At 37.2% G+C, this 17,299-nt stretch overlaps 1 protein-coding gene across 3 annotated transcripts; it reads left to right on the forward strand.

Moving 5' to 3' along the window:
* The first annotated feature begins 986 nt into the window (after positions 1 to 986).
* On the forward strand, positions 987 to 14,318 carry LOC113656249 (interleukin-17 receptor E). Of its 3 annotated transcripts, none has more exons than XM_027167413.2 (17): positions 987 to 1,240; positions 6,658 to 6,673; positions 6,779 to 6,874; positions 7,041 to 7,141; positions 8,363 to 8,455; positions 9,096 to 9,201; positions 9,309 to 9,448; positions 9,555 to 9,623; positions 10,118 to 10,184; positions 10,289 to 10,467; positions 11,306 to 11,353; positions 11,482 to 11,527; positions 11,639 to 11,793; positions 12,002 to 12,067; positions 12,211 to 12,262; positions 12,340 to 12,447; positions 12,569 to 14,318. In XM_027167413.2, the coding sequence occupies exons 1-17, from the start codon at positions 1,148 to 1,150 to the stop codon at positions 13,429 to 13,431; spliced, it is 2,298 nt and encodes a 765-aa protein (XP_027023214.2). In that variant the 5' UTR covers positions 987 to 1,147; the 3' UTR covers positions 13,432 to 14,318. The 3 variants fall into 3 exon arrangements, with proteins under 3 accessions (XP_027023214.2, XP_027023212.2, XP_027023211.2); XM_027167411.2 differs by having other exon boundaries at positions 988 to 1,240; positions 7,044 to 7,141; positions 9,297 to 9,448; XM_027167410.2 differs by having other exon boundaries at positions 989 to 1,240; positions 9,297 to 9,448.
* The last annotated feature ends 2,981 nt before the right edge of the window (positions 14,319 to 17,299 follow it).

Here is a 17,299-nt window from a genome sequence, read left to right on the forward strand (position 1 = left end):
GGTAGCTCTGCTCGTTTGTCTTTGATGAATATACTAATAATTTTGGAAAGATCACGACCCGTCACAGGAATCAAATTCTGAGTAACACGAATATTATGGTCTGTACGCTGTTTTAAACTTTAACACCAAGTTATATCTGAGCTTATATTAACTGCTGAAACATAATCATTAACAAGGAAACCAGCAGCAACCGCACAGTGAATGAAGGGTAACATCAAATGTTTGAGTATCTAATTTAAAGATACATATACTGATCAGTGATCAGAGATTCTCCTTTACCCCCAAAAGCCTCATGGTTTTTAATTCTAACAGAATAGCTGAAGTGGTAATACTGTAGGTAGGAGGAAGGAAAACAATTGTCAGTACTGTACAACTTCTATAAGGAAATGTGTGACAGGCTGATAGAAGCATATTGGCTAAGAACAAGCTGACTAGCATGCAGTAGGCATCATAATCAGTTCATGATATGCTTAAGATAAATACCGGCAATATGTAATTACAAAATTATGATGGTATCCAAACCCAAATCCATATGATTCATCCATAAGTTATTAATATTCTTTTTTAAGCAAATGTATTTATTTATTTATTTTTATTTAATTTGATTTATTACATTTTTATTTGTTTATTTATATCTTATGTATATACAGTATAAATAAATCAAACATATTATTCATAATGCTTATAACTAAAAAGAAAACGAGATATTTAAAAAATAATAATAATTTAAAAAAAAAAAGTAAAAAAAAAAAAAAAAGATTTTGTCTGATGTTATAACATGAATTAAGTTTTGAAGACTTTATTAACATTAAGTTTTGACTTTCACTTATCAGGGCATAAAATATTATACAGACTTCAATTTTGTTGCTCTTACACGTTTGTTCTGTTTTATTGTATACAGTATTATTGTTTGTTTGGGGGTTTTTTTCCACGCGTCTCATTGGTGGTGTGGGGAATTGCGTGGGCGGGGCTTCGCGTCTACACGGTTAAACCACTTCTAAACACATCTTCAGCCTTACTGTAGTCGCTTAGTGGAGCGACATGAAGGAAGTCGCCTATACAGCTTACTGTTTAGTTTGTTCTGTTTGCTCGCCAGTCGACACGTGATATTGGACAGTACGTGGTGAAAACACCGATAACAGGTCCAATGCGCGCACAAGGCGTGTTCACGTGTGCAGTCGTCGCTCTCCACTTGTTCTTTTTCACGTCGTCTGTCGAGAATGTAGTGGTGGTCAAAGAGGTAAGGAATTTTTTTATTTCTGTTTTGTGTAAAGTTTTTTTAACATTAAAAAAAGACACGTGAGCCCCAAAACACGTGAGAAATCACACGTGCGTTCGTGTGATATGTAATTCGAGGAGATAAACGCGTGAAAGTGCGTTTCAAAACCTTCAGTTATTTTTTTTCCTCCTCCACCTGACACCTTGTGAATAATATGTGATGATTCATGTGAAACTTTATTTCTGAAAATAAATACAGAAATTATTGTTTATCACTAAAAAACAACAACAACAACAACAACAAATAGATGTGAATGATGTGTGACCGCATTACATTACTCACAGCATGACATGGTGAAATGTGTGTGATTTCTGATATGGAGGTGTTTTCATCCTCGGTTCAACAAGACAAAAGACACTACTGGGTTTAAAAACATCTGGAATGATTACAGAAAACTTCAGATCAATTAATAATGCAGATTAGCAGAAGCAGATTAGTATAATTTACTGCACAGGAAAAGTAAATATGTAAATTCTAGCAGCCGCTGTGTTGAAGCGAGGGGTGAGAACTTAGTGATGGAGCGGAAAATACAGAAGGAGTTTTAGAACATTTATAAATTCCCCCTCCCATGTTCTCTCAGTCTGATTATATGTTGTGACAGAGAATGAGTCAGGCAAAGAAAGCCTATTATGTTCTGCTGCTGTTAAATCTTCAGAAATCTGTAAAATTCTATCACCAAATGCAAATCGTGCCACGGGTTCCAAGAGCGTTCGGGTTCAATGACTCGTGTCGGCTAAAATCTGAAGACAAAAGATGAATATGAAAGAGGATGAGGTTCACTTCTGAGCCTGGTTCCTCTCAAGGTTTCTTCCTCATGTCCTCTCTTGGAGTTTTTCCTTGCCGCCGTTGCCTCTGGCTCGCTCATTAGGGATAGGGATAGATATATAATATTTTAAATTTTAAGTTAATCTTTTTTTTTTATTATTAATTTGAAACTTTATTTGTATATATTAATTTTTATTCTTTCTTCTTCTTTTATATATATTTATTTTTTTTCTCTCTCTTGTTTTCATACTTCTGTAAAGCTGGTTTGAGACATTGGGAATTGTTAAAAGCACTATACAAATAAATTGAATTGAATCGAATATGCGAAAATTCTAGCTTTTATTTCCTAATATTTGCACTTCCATATTCTAAAGGTGTTAAACAAGTGAGTATTAGCAGATAGTATTTAAAATAAATAGTAAAACTGTAGTATAGTAAATAGCACTAAATATGTGGTTGCGTATCTCTCGCTCGCAATGACTACATCAAGCCAGCGACCCGTTAGCATCAGCAAACTGTTGTTCTTGTTTTTTATGAGTTTTCCAGATTTGTACCACAGCTTCTTTCACTTATTGCTTGTTTTGAGGTAGGGGGCTTTCCCTGCTGTCTAGTCTACAGGAGGTGAAATGTTGATCAATTCTGGGCAGTTAAAAGCTCTGGTGATTGTCCTGACCAGTCTAAATCCTTCCCCTGATGAAGTCCTTAGTTGTGTCGGCATTGTGGTTTGGGTTGTTTTCTTGCTGCATAATGAAGGTCCTCTAAATTATTGCGTGAGTGGTTTTAATCCTGTGATATGGCCTTTACTTATTCTCCCAAAGTCTTCTTTGAGTAGTGAATTATCATATGTTCACCCCTGCCTTGCGGAGGTTGATGGTGATGACACTAATTGTAGTAGACGTTTTTGGTGTCAGGTTGTTAGTTTGTGAATAGTTTCTCACCTTCATAATGACTTGCTTTTCTTCCATAGGCAGCTCTTTGACTTTTGTGTTAGACTTTTTTATTAACAAAATGCAGTTTTTACAGATGACACTCGGGGCTCAAACCTAGAGCAGACACTTACAAAGGTATTACGGGTTTTAACAATCAATCTAACAGGGAACATATGGGCAGCATATAACACCTGTTAGTTGCTTGTTCTAATATTTTTGATCATTTGATAAAGTGTGTATGCTGTAGCCTGTTTCTTAAATTTGTAACATTTCTTTCTAACCAGCTTTTTACTTTCAGATCTTGAAAAATCTTAAATTATCCAGTTAACATGAACGATGCAATGCGGATTAATGTATAATGTCACATTTATTTCAGTAGTGTCACTTAATATATATATGTTGACTCTTGACTGCTGACTGCTAAAACGTCGTACCAGTATGAATTTAGAGTTAAAAAATTTTCCAATCTGATCCACTGACACATTTTATGCTGGAAACATGCTGAGCGAGACAACCCAGATTACGAATCATAAAGCATGCAGCCATTTGTGCAATGATGTTTTGCATTACTTTGCAACAGAACCTTGCAGCGTGCGGCTTGAGAAATGGAAGCCAAAAAACATTGAGTTAGAGTTTGCAAAGTTTTAATAATGGTTTAAAGAAATGACCTTAAATTTAATCTGAAAATGAGCGAATCAGAATTTGTGAACACTGAAAAAATCGAATCGAATGCTATTCGATTCTTCTATTTTGTAAATATTAAAAATAAGTAATATTTGACCACTAAAACTACTTTACATTTCACTGAACTTAATTGGAAACACGTAATTACAGTTTTCAGCTTAATAGATGTTAAATTTTAAATTCAGTATCGCTTATATGTCACTGTTGGGACTTTTTATTTGCTTGCATAATTTGTTACTACAGTAAGCTTCTGGCCCCGTAATTAAATTTGTGCAAGGTTATAAGGTTTGTCCCTTTCACATCGTGACCTGCTTTAGGTCACTGTATGACTTCTTGTCATCTATATATGAATAAAAGTTCACCCCATATTATTACGAGCGGAGACATCTCAATTTACCAGAACTGCTTTGTAATTTGGTGTCATTCAGCCACATTAGTTTGTAGGCAGAGTTTTACTGGAAAGATAGAGAGGAGGTCCTGCTGTTGACGTCCTTTACGTGTTCTCAACGATAGGTTTGTAGCATCACTTCAAAACTAAGACAACATTCTTTCTTGATTGTGTAATTGGGCAAACACAAATTTTCCACCTGAATATTATTTAATAACAAAATAAACATGAAAAAAGTCATTAATAAAATTCTATGATAAAAACAATTCTTTAACAATTATGTAATTACAATACAATTTCGAAACAAAAATGAAGATAAAGTACAATAGATTTAAAGAAATCAAACTGAATGAACTATATTTGACAGTACTCTAATATTAAAATAAGGGAGTCAAATAAAATGAATAAAAGATGTAATTATATAGTATAGAAAGGATTATAAATAATATATGGTGGAGGAAAAGATAATAATTGTGTTGTACTTCATCCACTATTTGCTACAAACATTTTCTAATAAAAAGCATGTAATGCAAGTTAGTAAATCTGTGTCACACCAAAATAAAAAAGTCTCGGCTGAAACTGAAAATTGGCTGAAACCGAAATTCAATACAGGACTGGGCTGAAAACAAACTTGACAAAAACACTTGGATTTTTATTAATAGCTACACAGGTTAAGCTATTAATCAGTTCATAATTTAATCAGGCCATGATGGTGGATTTAGACTGTTGGGCTTCAAATGACAAAGCCTAATGTAACTAAACTACAGTACTGTACCATCCTAAACTCAGAATATAGGAAACACGTTTGGTTAACCGGATCGTAGTTTCTGCCACTGAGATATCGGTGTGAAATCTAATTGTATGTCATTGTGAAAAATGTCTCTGTGCTGCACTGCACACACACTTATTTGATGTGCACATGTTTAAGTGTGTCACATTTGAATTGTGCAGCGAGATGAATTAGGTTAGGTATCACAAGAAACATCCCTCTTCATAATGTTTCTATGCAAATTTGGTCACTTCCGTTTCATAGCTCTTCACTACATTACAGCTTGATACAGTCATCATAATAGCAGGGACATACACAGTGTATATATATGTTACGGGTTGAACTAAGATGTTCTGAGATCCAGTGTTACATTCGCATACAATTTTTCTTTTCAATTTAAAATCATGATATTAGACCCTCATTTCTTAAAACCTACTTAAATGAACATATGACAAAAACTACATTTATGACCTTGCGCAGATGACCTTATCCAGAGCGGGCAATTGGGGGTTAAGGGTCTTGATCTGGGTACCCAGCAGTGGCACTTTGGCAGACCTGTGACTCGAACTCGCAACCTTACGACTGGTAAACCGACCAACCAAAACCAATTGGTTAACCACTAAGCTACCACATACCCACACGTTTACTATAATGAACACATCTTTTTTGTGGGTGGGAGGGTCGGTGGATTTAGGGTGGATTGGGGCTTGGGATTTTGTCCCCATTTTCTAACTGGGAACGGTGGCCACATGCAATATCCAAGTGGGAAAGGTGAAAGCCAATAGGCCAATTCTTCCACAACATGTGAAACACAGTGCAGTATCTTCCACATTTATTGAGCTTACAGATGCTAAAGTGTGGCTAGTGTTTCTGTTATTGTCAAACAGATGCCAAGGCCAGTTTGCTTTGCTTGGCTCCTATCCTATCCATGAGGAGTCTTGCGTTCCTGAGTCTTGCTGATTCTGTTTAATTCCCCGTTATTTCCTGACTTAACTCATGTGTACTCCTTGGGAACATTAACTAATTGTTAACTTCATTGCTAGCTGCTGATATAGGAAGCTATTTTACACGTTGTTTTGTTAATTTTTTATAACCAACCTTGGAGGCCAGGTGTGTTCTGGAAATGAATTACTTTAGCACACACACATCTGAACGTCAGCTGGCTTCCCTGTATTTCTGACCAGATGTTGAACTATGCTTGTATCCACATCATGATTAAAGCCGGCTCCTTTATTATCAAGTTCACTGAATATTGTTTTCCACCATAAATGTTATTGCATATTATATTACTACTAAAGCTGTTTACCTAGATATCCTGTTCCTTAGCAGCTTGCTATATTACATCTAATTATTTTCCTAGCACTTCGTTAACCCTTCAAACTACCAGGTCCTCTTATTTTTCGTCAGGTCCAAGCTTCTATTTCTTCTTAACTACATAGTTATGTAGATTAGATTAGTTAGTTTCATGCTAGATTTACGATAGATTAGCTGTAGCTTCTGAATCATTTGTAGTACTTATAGGTTTTAAGATTTAATAGTTCTAGTAGTAGTAGTTTAGAGTTTAATATATTCATTAAAAAAACAATATCTTTATGTTATTGGTTTGAATTTGAATAGTCACATACTTTTTAAGATTAGCATAATTAGCATAGAGTTTCTAGCAGAAATTTATCCACATACATGTCACTTTTCTCCAATTGTATTTGTCACTTCATTTTAGAAAAGCAATACCTTTTTAAAATGACTGAAGAAGTAAAACCATGTTTAAGGGTAGTTTGGGTATGGAGGAATTAAGCCCAAAGAGTAAAACCTAAAACCTTTTGTCTTCTTCCTCCCTTTTTAGAAATGGTCCAATGCTGGTAAGTTGAATTGGATTTTCTATAGCGTTTTTTTTTTTTATTCCAATCTGTACCTTTTAGCTCTCTTTGCAAGTTTTTTTGCATGCTTTTCAAATGTTTTCACAGACAAGAAGCAGATCACGCCGTGGATAAACCTCTCAACGGTTAAGTCCAAGGGTTACGATGCGTGCGTGAGACTGCGTCTGTACATAAAGCCCCTGTGTAAGTAAACACAATAATGGGCATGAGTTTGCATGCGGATCAGCATACAACTGATAATGATGACAATGATTGTGCTTGTATCACAGCCATTACTTCATCTGTTTATCTCTTGCCATCTATTCATGTCATCTCTTTTTATTTTTTTTATTTTTTATTTTTCTAACAGCAGCCAATAAAACCCTACGGATCGAGTTCTATGAATTAGGTGTAAGAAATTTCCGCAATCTTTTGATCCAGAGAGGTCGTCATGACAACAACACTATTTCGGTAAGTCTTTAGCACGATCAAAGGTCGATGCATTGTTTAAAACAATTATTAATTAGTCCCCTTATTTATAAACCTTTTAAAAGAAGAGATTTAATTTGTTTATTATTAGTTTATAACATTATTGACTGAAATAGGTCTGGTTGTATAAAATAAAGTTGTATAGCCTAATCTGATTGGACATCACAACTCTGACTGTGGTACTGACTGTAATTAAAATTACAGGTATATATAAGCCCAATAATAACCAGAAGAAAAAAAAAATTACAATTTTTTATATGGGGAAGTTTTCCATAATTGTAAAATTTATGTATTTAATTCAGAGCTTGACACTAGAGTTCCTAAACGTTCTTGGCAAATGACTTTGAATGGTCATTATGATTTTTCTTATGACTCCAAGTCTCTATTACCTTTATATTATATGTTTTTTATTCCAGATTCATAATTTAGGACTATGTTTAATATTAATACACTGTCTAAATAAGTGTTTAAGCAGTTTGATTATGAATATTTTATATAATTTTGTTTCAGGTTTCAGTTAAAAATCTTACTGTTCAACTTAGTAGATATTATCTAGTGGAGTCAGAAAACACAGACAGAATAAACAGATTTTGTAGTAAGACACACCTCCAGGGTCGGGGTTCGATTCCCGCCTCCGCCTTGTGTGTGTGGAGTTTGCATGTTCTCCCCGTGCTTCGGGGGTTTCCTCCGGGTACTCCGGTTTCCTCCCCCGGTCCAAAGACATGCATGGTAGGTTGATTGGCATCTCTGGAAAATTGTCCATAGTGTGTGATTGCGTGAGTGAATGAGAGTGTGTGTGTGCCCTGCGATGGGTTGGCACTCCGTCCAGGGTGTATCCTGCCTTGATGCCCGATGACGCCTGAGATAGGCACAGGCTCCCCGTGACCCGAGTAGTTCGGGGTAGTTCGGATAAAGCGGTAGAAAATGAGTGAGTTAGTGAGTGAGTGTAGTAAGACACAAGTAGTAAACAACAATACAACAACTAATAAAGGTTTTCACATAGAACCGGAGAAAACAATAAGGCAAACAACTAATGATAGGACTGGAGGAAATGAGGCTGTTTCTCTTAGTGAATTTTTTTAAGTATATCTTTTTTAATATAACATCAGTAAAATTAATAATGTATTGTTTAAGGCAGTTGTATTTTTTTTTTATCACTAATAATCATGTCCTATACTTTTATTTGTTTGTTTCCTGCTGTAGTGGAAACTGATGTTTGATGACCAAAGTACAAGAGTTAAAATCCGAAAACGCTCGTCCATCAACAAACATCTAGATATCCGGAGAGAACGTGTGGTACGATTACTTGTAATGTTTTTCCTCTTCACAGGATGACGGTGTGGACTCTTGTACACTTCTGTTCATATTAGCTGCAGGTTTTGCAGTTTCACAGTAGCATTTGAATGAATAGAAATTTTGTCCAGTATACGTATTATTACACAGTCACATGCACAGAACCACAGAAATACACAAGTCTCAGTGTAATATTTGAGAATGTGACCTGTGAATATTAAGGAAAATATTTTGTTGTTACAGTGGTACCCCACTTATCGACCTTAATCCGTTCTTTAAAACCGGTCGAAATGCGAAAAGGTCGAAGAGCGAATGTAATTATCCCAGAAGAAATAATGGATACCCAATTAATCCGTTATCGACCTCCACCGATACTCAATAATTAACCATTTTTGCCCTGTTTTTAGCAGTATTAATACTAAATAATACATAAAATAATACAGGTACATAAATAATATTGTATATAATACAGTAAAAAGTATAAATTAAAAACTTTGCCATATCTATCGGTTGAATACACTGAATTTCGGTCGAAAATGTTCGGTAAGCGAAAAGGTCGATGACCTAGCCGGAAGATAAGCGGGGTACCACTGTATAATGCTTGAAGTTGTCGCACTTACGGTGATACTTTCTCGCCCTCTAGTGGGAGTTGCAGTATGACTGTTTTATGGCTAGTAGAGGCAGTACAGTCCACGTGGCTGTGTATGACTTAAACCAAACACTCATTAACGACTCGTACACTGTGGAAGGTACCTCAGATCTACTTTTTCTTCTATCTCTCTCCCCCTCGTTCACTTTGAATCTCGTTTGCCTTGATATCTTTCCAGTCACTGTCACTTGTCAGTCTTGCCACCAGATTCTGGAGTGCCCGCATATAAAGTAACACCGGATATCCTCTCAAAGCACTTTATCGTTGACGTGGAGGAGGGCAAATTTGTGCACATGAAGTTATGCCGCAGAATGAACGTAGTGTGTACAAATATCACTTCCCAAATGGTGAGACTGCTTGGTTCATAAATCTACCAATTAGGAAAAAAATGTACTTTATACCAAGTTGTATATGTTTAAAAAAAAATAGCTTACAGAGAATTTTGTGTTTCAGATCAATTCTACGCTTAATCGCACAGTCACGTTAAAGCTTCCTTACTTGGTGCCCTGTTTATGCGTGCAGGTAAGGTACTGACTTTTAAAAACCACATTATTTTACACATGCAGTATATTTGTCATTGTAAGTCACCAGTCCCTGTACTATTTAGTTGCCAGTACTGCTTTTTCATAGCAATAGCATCCATCAGTGGGTGGAGCAACTAGCATTCTTGCATTCTTAAATGAAACATTCTTGGTGGATAATTAGTGTTTGTTTATAAAATTTAGAATCATATCAATCTGCATCATATCATATGTATACGAGATGAAGGAGAAGCAGCGTGTGCTCTTTGTCTCTGATCGCGTATCACATTTTCACTCTCAATGCACCATTCGCGCCATATTTATGTAAAGCCCACCTCTAGTCATCCACGGTCACTGTCACTCATGTTACTGGAAGTCAGCAGCTCTAACCGAAAACTAATGATCTCCGATTGTGTGAACGTTACATAACAACAAAAATCTAGTCATACCCTTTTAACCAATCAGAATAATAAAACAATATTTTCCTGCTCAAAGGTGTATTACCCTGGAGTCGATACCAGTAGACCCACCGTCTGTCCACTAAATGACAAAATATTGCCAGGTAAGTGGAAATGATTTGTTTAAGTATGAACACACAATCATGTAGTGTATAAAGTGTATGTATGTATGTATGTTATATCATTGGAGCGTATATTATTACTACAGGAGGTGGAGAAGTGTTGTCCAGCAGCTCACTGAAGCTGTTTGGTAGCTCAGTTCTAAAGTGGGAGCACAAATGCCCCTTAATCCAGTTCAAACCTGATGTCTCTCTCTGCTGGCAACATATTAGAAACCACTCGCAGTGTGTTTCTGTGCAAAACTCCAGCCTGCTCATGAGCAACCTGGTGAGTGCTCAATAAATACTGCATTCATGTAGGGTGCTGTGTAAAATATGTACAGGGTTCAAGTCTTTCAATTTTCCACAAATTCTGTTTGAACTTTTCCTGTTTTTCAGATAATTTACTATGGATTTTTTTTTTTATTTAACCACAACAATGTTGAAATGTCAAATTTGATTGATCAATACAAAACAGTTTAATTTTTAACAAAATAATTATTTTTAACAAAATAATTCGCCCCATTCTAATAAATATTTCTTTCTATAGTAACCTTATATTAATAAGTAGGTTGTGGTGTTATTTAATCTTAGAAAAACAAAAAACCCACAAAAATCGAACGTTTTATTGAACGTCTTCGGCGTCAGTGCCGCGTAACAGGAAGTAAGTTCACGGCCACAGGAAAGTCTTCAGGAATGTGGAGGTTGTATCTTGTTCTGTTATAGTAACATAAGTGATAACAGGAACCTTTCATACGTTCCACAGCATTAAATGTAACTATAAGCGGTTATACGTTAATATCCTGAAAATAATTTTTATGAATCATTAGCAAACCGCTGTGGCCTATAAAGAAAAAGCAAATCATTTGGAATGCACTGTTATAGAAAAAAAAAAGGTTTTATGGTAGTACTGGCGTCACACCATCACAAAACCCTTGATATTTGTTTGGCTTTTGATTTCATTGTCTTGTGTGATCTGTTTGGGTGATGTCTTGTCATCACCTCTTCATTGTCATTGGTTGTTTCTGTTACTTGTCTTTTTTTGCTCACACCTGCTTTTATTATTTTGTTTATTTGTAATCCCCATCGCTGTTACTTAGACAAAAGTGTTTTTTTTTTCCTTGTAGAAATACAATGTGTCTGATGTAGACAAGCATCCCCACATGTGTCTGAAGGTAAGCGGTATCGTTGTAGTGGTGCCGTATTTTTGGTAGACATTTTGACTGTGTGAACATTTGAATACTTGACGTTCTGTCCGTTCGGGTGAATGAAAGTCTGCCTTTTTATCATTTGTGGTTTTTAGTTTTTTCTAAACGGTAGCCATCATGTCTTCTGCCCCTTCAGCTCAGGTAAAGTCTACAAGTCACTTTAAAACTCACTAAATTTCTTAATGACAATTTGTTATACAGCTGCACCAATCACAAATTTTCCTTCATCTCTCTCTCTCTCTTCTCCTTCAGGTGATTTATCAGAATGGGATGTTACTGTAGTTCCTGGATTTCAGCGTCTGTCCGTACGTCTGTCCTCCAGTATCCCAGCGACCTTTGCTGCCCAGCTCTGTGTGGAAGAAGGAGAAACTTGTGTCTTGAAAGAAAATGTGCACACTGTTCAGATGGTGGGTTTCTAATCCTTGTTGTCTTATTTGCTTATCTTTGACCAAAGCTTAGATAAAACCGTATTTAAAAAAAGCTCCAGTTTGGCGTTATGCTGCCAATATCACTGCATCTGTTGTATTGTTTTCCTCATCTACTGTTACAATGCCAAATAAATATTTCTCATTGTTGTACAGTCAGTTAATTAATTGATATGACCGTTATTTACAGGAAGGATTAAGAGACGTGGAGATGACTGTGCCTCTTCCCTTTTTCACCCTAGGAATGTGTGTACAGGTGTGATGATGGTTTTTCTCTTTTTGTGTATGTGTGTGTGTGTGTGTGTGTGTGTGTGTGTGTGTGTGTGTGTGTGTGTGTATGTGTGATGAGTGAAATTTCTTCTGTTAACCAGTATAATGAATGAATTTTTCTCTCTGTAGGTGTGGCGGACTGAGCCTGCTCTCCGTGGAAGGAGAATCATATGTCCTGATTGTAAGTGTTGTTTTCTTACAAATTGCAAATGTATATACATAAATTACAGAGTCGTGCTTACCGTATTCCTTTCTCAGATACTCACAGGAGATGGGGTCTTATTGTTGCTGCATCACTGGGCCTCCTGGTTGCCATAACAACAGTGGGCATCGTCACCTACAACCTGATCAAACAGCAGACATCAGGTCAGTGGCAGAGTTAAAAGGCTGCAGAGAAGTGAATAGAGCATGAGGCATTTCATGCTAGCAGGATTGTTATGAACTGATGTTCTTTAAAAAGTCGTTTATTTCTATCTCCGTCTTTTAGCATGGTGCTCTGCTGAAAGAAAACCCGTTTTGCTGGTCTGCTCCTCGGACGAAACAAGTCACATTTCGGCTGTGTGCGCTTTAGCCTACGGCCTGCAGGAGGAGCTTCACATGGACGTGCGCCTAGCTCAGTGGGCCCAATGCAGCACTCAGACCTCTCTGGCCCAACTAGGTCCTGCCCCCTGGCTCTACGGCCAATGCCAGCAGGTACACAGTGTAGGTGGGATGGTGCTCATAGCCTGGAGCCCTAAAGCCCAGCAGACTTTCCTCCAATGGAGAGAGAGAGCTAGTGGAGGAAAAGCAGACAAGGCGGGACAGATGGACAAAGTGCTGCTAGAAGAACAGAGCGATAAACAAGGACAAAAGTGCACAGAGAGCCAGTCTTCTATCACAGCACCAGTGTTTAACGCCAGCCTCATAAGCATGTGGGCGGGACTCCAGAGCGAGAGGCATGGTCAAGGATTTGGTCTTGTGTGTTTCCGAGGCTTAAGCAACACAAGGTGTATTCCGAAGGAGCTCAGAGGCATTCAGAGATACTGCCTTCCTAGAGATCTCTCCAACCTGATACATCAAATGGATGTAAACGTACATGGACCAAGACACAGGGTCCAAAACAGGAGTAAATGGTGCTGTTGGTCCCGCCTTTTGTCCAAAGGACTGTCTTTCTGGTTGTCGCAGAGGCTCGCTCAGAGACTGGACGCATGGCTTCCTCAGACTCCAGCGAAGCCAGACAGCAAACATCTTCCGAAACGGTCACATAAAAACGCCAGTGAAAAGGTGTTAAGGAAAAAGTTTAAAAAGAAACGAAAAGAAAAGAAAAATATTAAAGGTAATCTTGACACACAGAAAGTGCTACTGGGGTAATTTAGCCACACTTTCTGAATGGACATGGTGAACTAGGGCAACAAAAAAAATCAATCCGTTTTACATTGACTGACCGACTTTGATTGACTTAACTTCTCTACATTACCAAAGTGTTTGTTTTTGTTTCCTCAAATGGTGCAAGTGTTTCCAACACATCCAGCACATCTTCATCAGGCCATTAACATTATGTAGAATCTATTAAAAAGTATTGAATGCTCACCTTACGCTATGTTTTTCTGTACAGTATACAGAGGTGATGCGCGCGCATGTGTGTGTGTGTGTGTGTGTGTGTGTGTGTGTGTGTGTGTGTGTGTGTGTGTGTGAGTGAGAGAGAGAGAGAGAGAAATATTACTTGCTTCATGAGCCATTTGCTTTCGGTCAAATACTGTATACTAATGACCTCCTAGTATTATCAATTGATCATATATTGAACAAAAGAAAAGCTGTGGTCTTCAGTAATGCTTTCACTTGCAGTACTTTAGGACTGAACACCCTTGACGGAAAGATTACTCAACATCATACAATACCTCACTTTTTGGGTACAACATAACAGAATCATTATGCATATATCATGAATGACTTTTATATGCACTGGTATATATATTTTAGTATTATTTGTGATTAGTCTCAGAATCTGCAAAGAGACTGTAGTAGGCTATAGAGTATGGATCGTATATAATATAACAATGAAATGATGAAATGAATGTTATGTAATGACTAAAGTCTGTTTTATTTCTCTTATGTGAACTTTTGCAGCTATACACTGGCAGCTCTTAATAATATAATACATACATCTAATATATGCCATTTGTATTTTCAATCAATTTTGGATGTTTTCATATCAATATTTTTATATCAATTTATTAAACCACACCTGCTTTAACATATTTATATCCAGTGTCATCAGTGGAACATCCTTTCAACCTACTTGGTTCAGCCTGACTTTATTATTTTGAAAGAGTAACGATTTATAATCCAACCATAGGACGATATTTAAACACACAGCGCAGGTTTTTCGTTGGCGTGCGGAATCTGCAGTGCTCTTCTAGATTATGTTTGTTATGAGTGTTTATAAGGAGTGCTGCATCATATGTCATTATGTGATCTTGGCAAGTGTGAACATGTACTCAAGGGGTTGTTTGTTTTAGACTCCACCTAGCATGATGACGTTTAGCTTAGACTCCTCTATTTAGTTCTGCATTTCCTGATACAGAAAGAAACACTTTTTTTGTGTACAAACAACAGATATAGGAACTGATTTTTTGTGAAGGTCTATTTTACCCTCATCCAATCTGTCTCTCGCTCTCACGCCATCTCTCTCTCTCACTGTCGTTCTCGCTGTATCGCTCTCTCTCTCTCTCTCTCTCTCTCGCTCTCTCTCTCACTGTTGTTCTCGCTGTATCACTCTCTCTCTCTCACTCTCACTGTTGTTCTCGCTGTCTCGCCCTCTCATGCTCTTGCGCTCGCTCTCTCTCTCTCACTCTCTCTCTCACTGTTGTTCTCTCTCTCTCTCTCTCTCTCTCTCTCTCTCTCTCTCTCTCTCTCTCTCTCTCTCTCTCTCGCTCTACCAGTGATGCCAGCACTGAAAATAGAAACTGCATTCCATTGGGGGTTGGTAGTGTAAATTCTTGTTGATGCTGTTTGGTTCCAAGCAAACATGTTACATCCTGCTTCATGCACATGATGTATGAGAATATTTATATCTCACTGCTATAAAGGGAAAGGCAAATCGAAACCGTTCATCGAGATGGTATAATTCATTTCAAGTTATTCATATATTATTGTTAATATCCATTTTGAAAATTCCGAAACATTTGACGGTTAACACTAGCTATCATCTTCTCCTTTTTATTTTGTTCAAATTGTAAGCCAGTATGGCTACGGAAGAGATTAAAATTGCTACAAAGCCAAAGCAGCATTAGTGTGTGCCAAATAAACTGTGTGCCAAACCATAATCATATAACACATGTCAGGTGTTACAGGAGTACAAAACAATTTGTTTGACACATTCTGTCAAAAATGTAAGTTAAAAATTATTGCAAACGATCCTTTGCCCCTAATATAGAAGATCCCCTTTTGGGCCATAGGAGATAACAAAAAAACGCAAAAGACTTGACAAGACAAAGACTTGACTTTGTACTAGTTAATTATTCAAGACAATAAATTATCTTACCCAAAAGAAATTATTTATTAGATCAGATGATTTATATTATAGTTCATTAGAAGCACTGAGCCTGGTCAAGCTAAAGATTTTTTCCTCATGTAGTCTTGCATTCCACAGGCCATGTGCTTAGCCCACAACTGCTACATGTTGATTGCTTGAAATTCATAATAAAGTTTGCAGATGATACCAAGGTTGAAGGTCTGATTACCAAATGACGATGAGATGCTGAGCCTTCTGAGAGAAGGTCTAGCACCTGGCACTACCATGCCACACCCAGAAGACCAAGGAGCCTATTCTGGATTGCCGACAGACCAAAAGCAGTCACACACCCCTCTCTACCCTCTGTATTAATGTAGGTGAGGTAGAGCATGCAGTCTGCTTTACGTTCCTGCCTGTCCACATCCCTGAGGAACTCACAAGGGCCTCCACCCTGATCAGCAACTTCTTGAGTAGGAAGAAGCTCAGGTAGTTTGCTTTATCCACCCAGATAGTAGAATTGATCATGTCTCATGTTACGTCTGTTCGCTCTCTGATCAGAAGGCCCTCTTTTTACCTTCACATCTATCACAGATGTTGTCTCTGGAGGATAAAAGGCATAATCAGACATCTTGCACCCTAACTATAGATTGCGTATGCGGGACTCTGATCTTCCCTTCGTCATAAACATGCTGATATGCTCACAAAAGCATTACTTCCTCATCCTCCCACACTGCAGTTTGTACTTGGATCAACTTACACCATTTCACAGTTTTGCATTAATGAAGTTTGCATAGTCTTACATTACTCCTAATTGTGCCTTGTATGCAGTTGTATTATTGTGTCTTGAATTCTACTCGATTCAGTGGACCCACATTTACAGGTGGCAGGTGGACCTTGGATTTGAACAACCTACTGATCAGTAGTCCAACACCTTAACCACTAATCTTACCAAATGCCCTCCATATTGACTATCTCTGTTCATCTATAGAGCTTTGCTCACTGCATTGTACCACCTTCACTTCCTTTAATACGTCTCTTGGCTTATTTACACACATCATCCCATTTGCATGGTTTTTGACACCTTAAATTCCACCATGACATTTCCACTTCAATGCAACTCTACTTCATTGCCTTTTGCATGTCACACTTAATGCAACGTTGCACAAAACACGCTCTGATTATTTACATTAAAGTTGAGCCTAATCTAATAGAATTTAGTGCCATGAGGTGGAAAGTGAAAAATGTAACAAAGGAAACAAATGTGCAGAAATTATTCATGTTAAAAGGTTCAATTTATAGGATTGAAATGCAGATTGATGATGAATTTCTTACCAGTTATTCAAAAACAGGAACTATGTTAGTCTGTGTTTATGATGTGCCCTCTACTGTGAGGTTAGATCCTGAAAAGGCATTTCCCCAAATTATAGCTTTCTTTGTGCTGTCACTACTCTTTTATTAGTTATAAATTAGGCTCAAATTAAATTAAATTAAATGTGAATAATATGATCTGTTTTGTCTGTAATCTTTGGGCCTATGCTTATGCATCTTCATGTATTGGTGTACATGATACTTGTGCGTGATTTGTCAATAAACCAGAGAGCCACTCTTCTGTTTTGTTATTATGCAAACATTTTCATTTTATGCCAGCCTAATGCTCAAAACTATTTATCATCCCTAAATCTAACATAACTCAGTGCATTTTTAGGAATTCAGACTGACTCTTAG

The sequence above is a fragment of the Tachysurus fulvidraco genome, chromosome 14 (genome assembly GCF_022655615.1).
Source record: "Tachysurus fulvidraco isolate hzauxx_2018 chromosome 14, HZAU_PFXX_2.0, whole genome shotgun sequence".
NCBI classification, from domain to species: domain Eukaryota; kingdom Metazoa; phylum Chordata; class Actinopteri; order Siluriformes; family Bagridae; genus Tachysurus; species Tachysurus fulvidraco.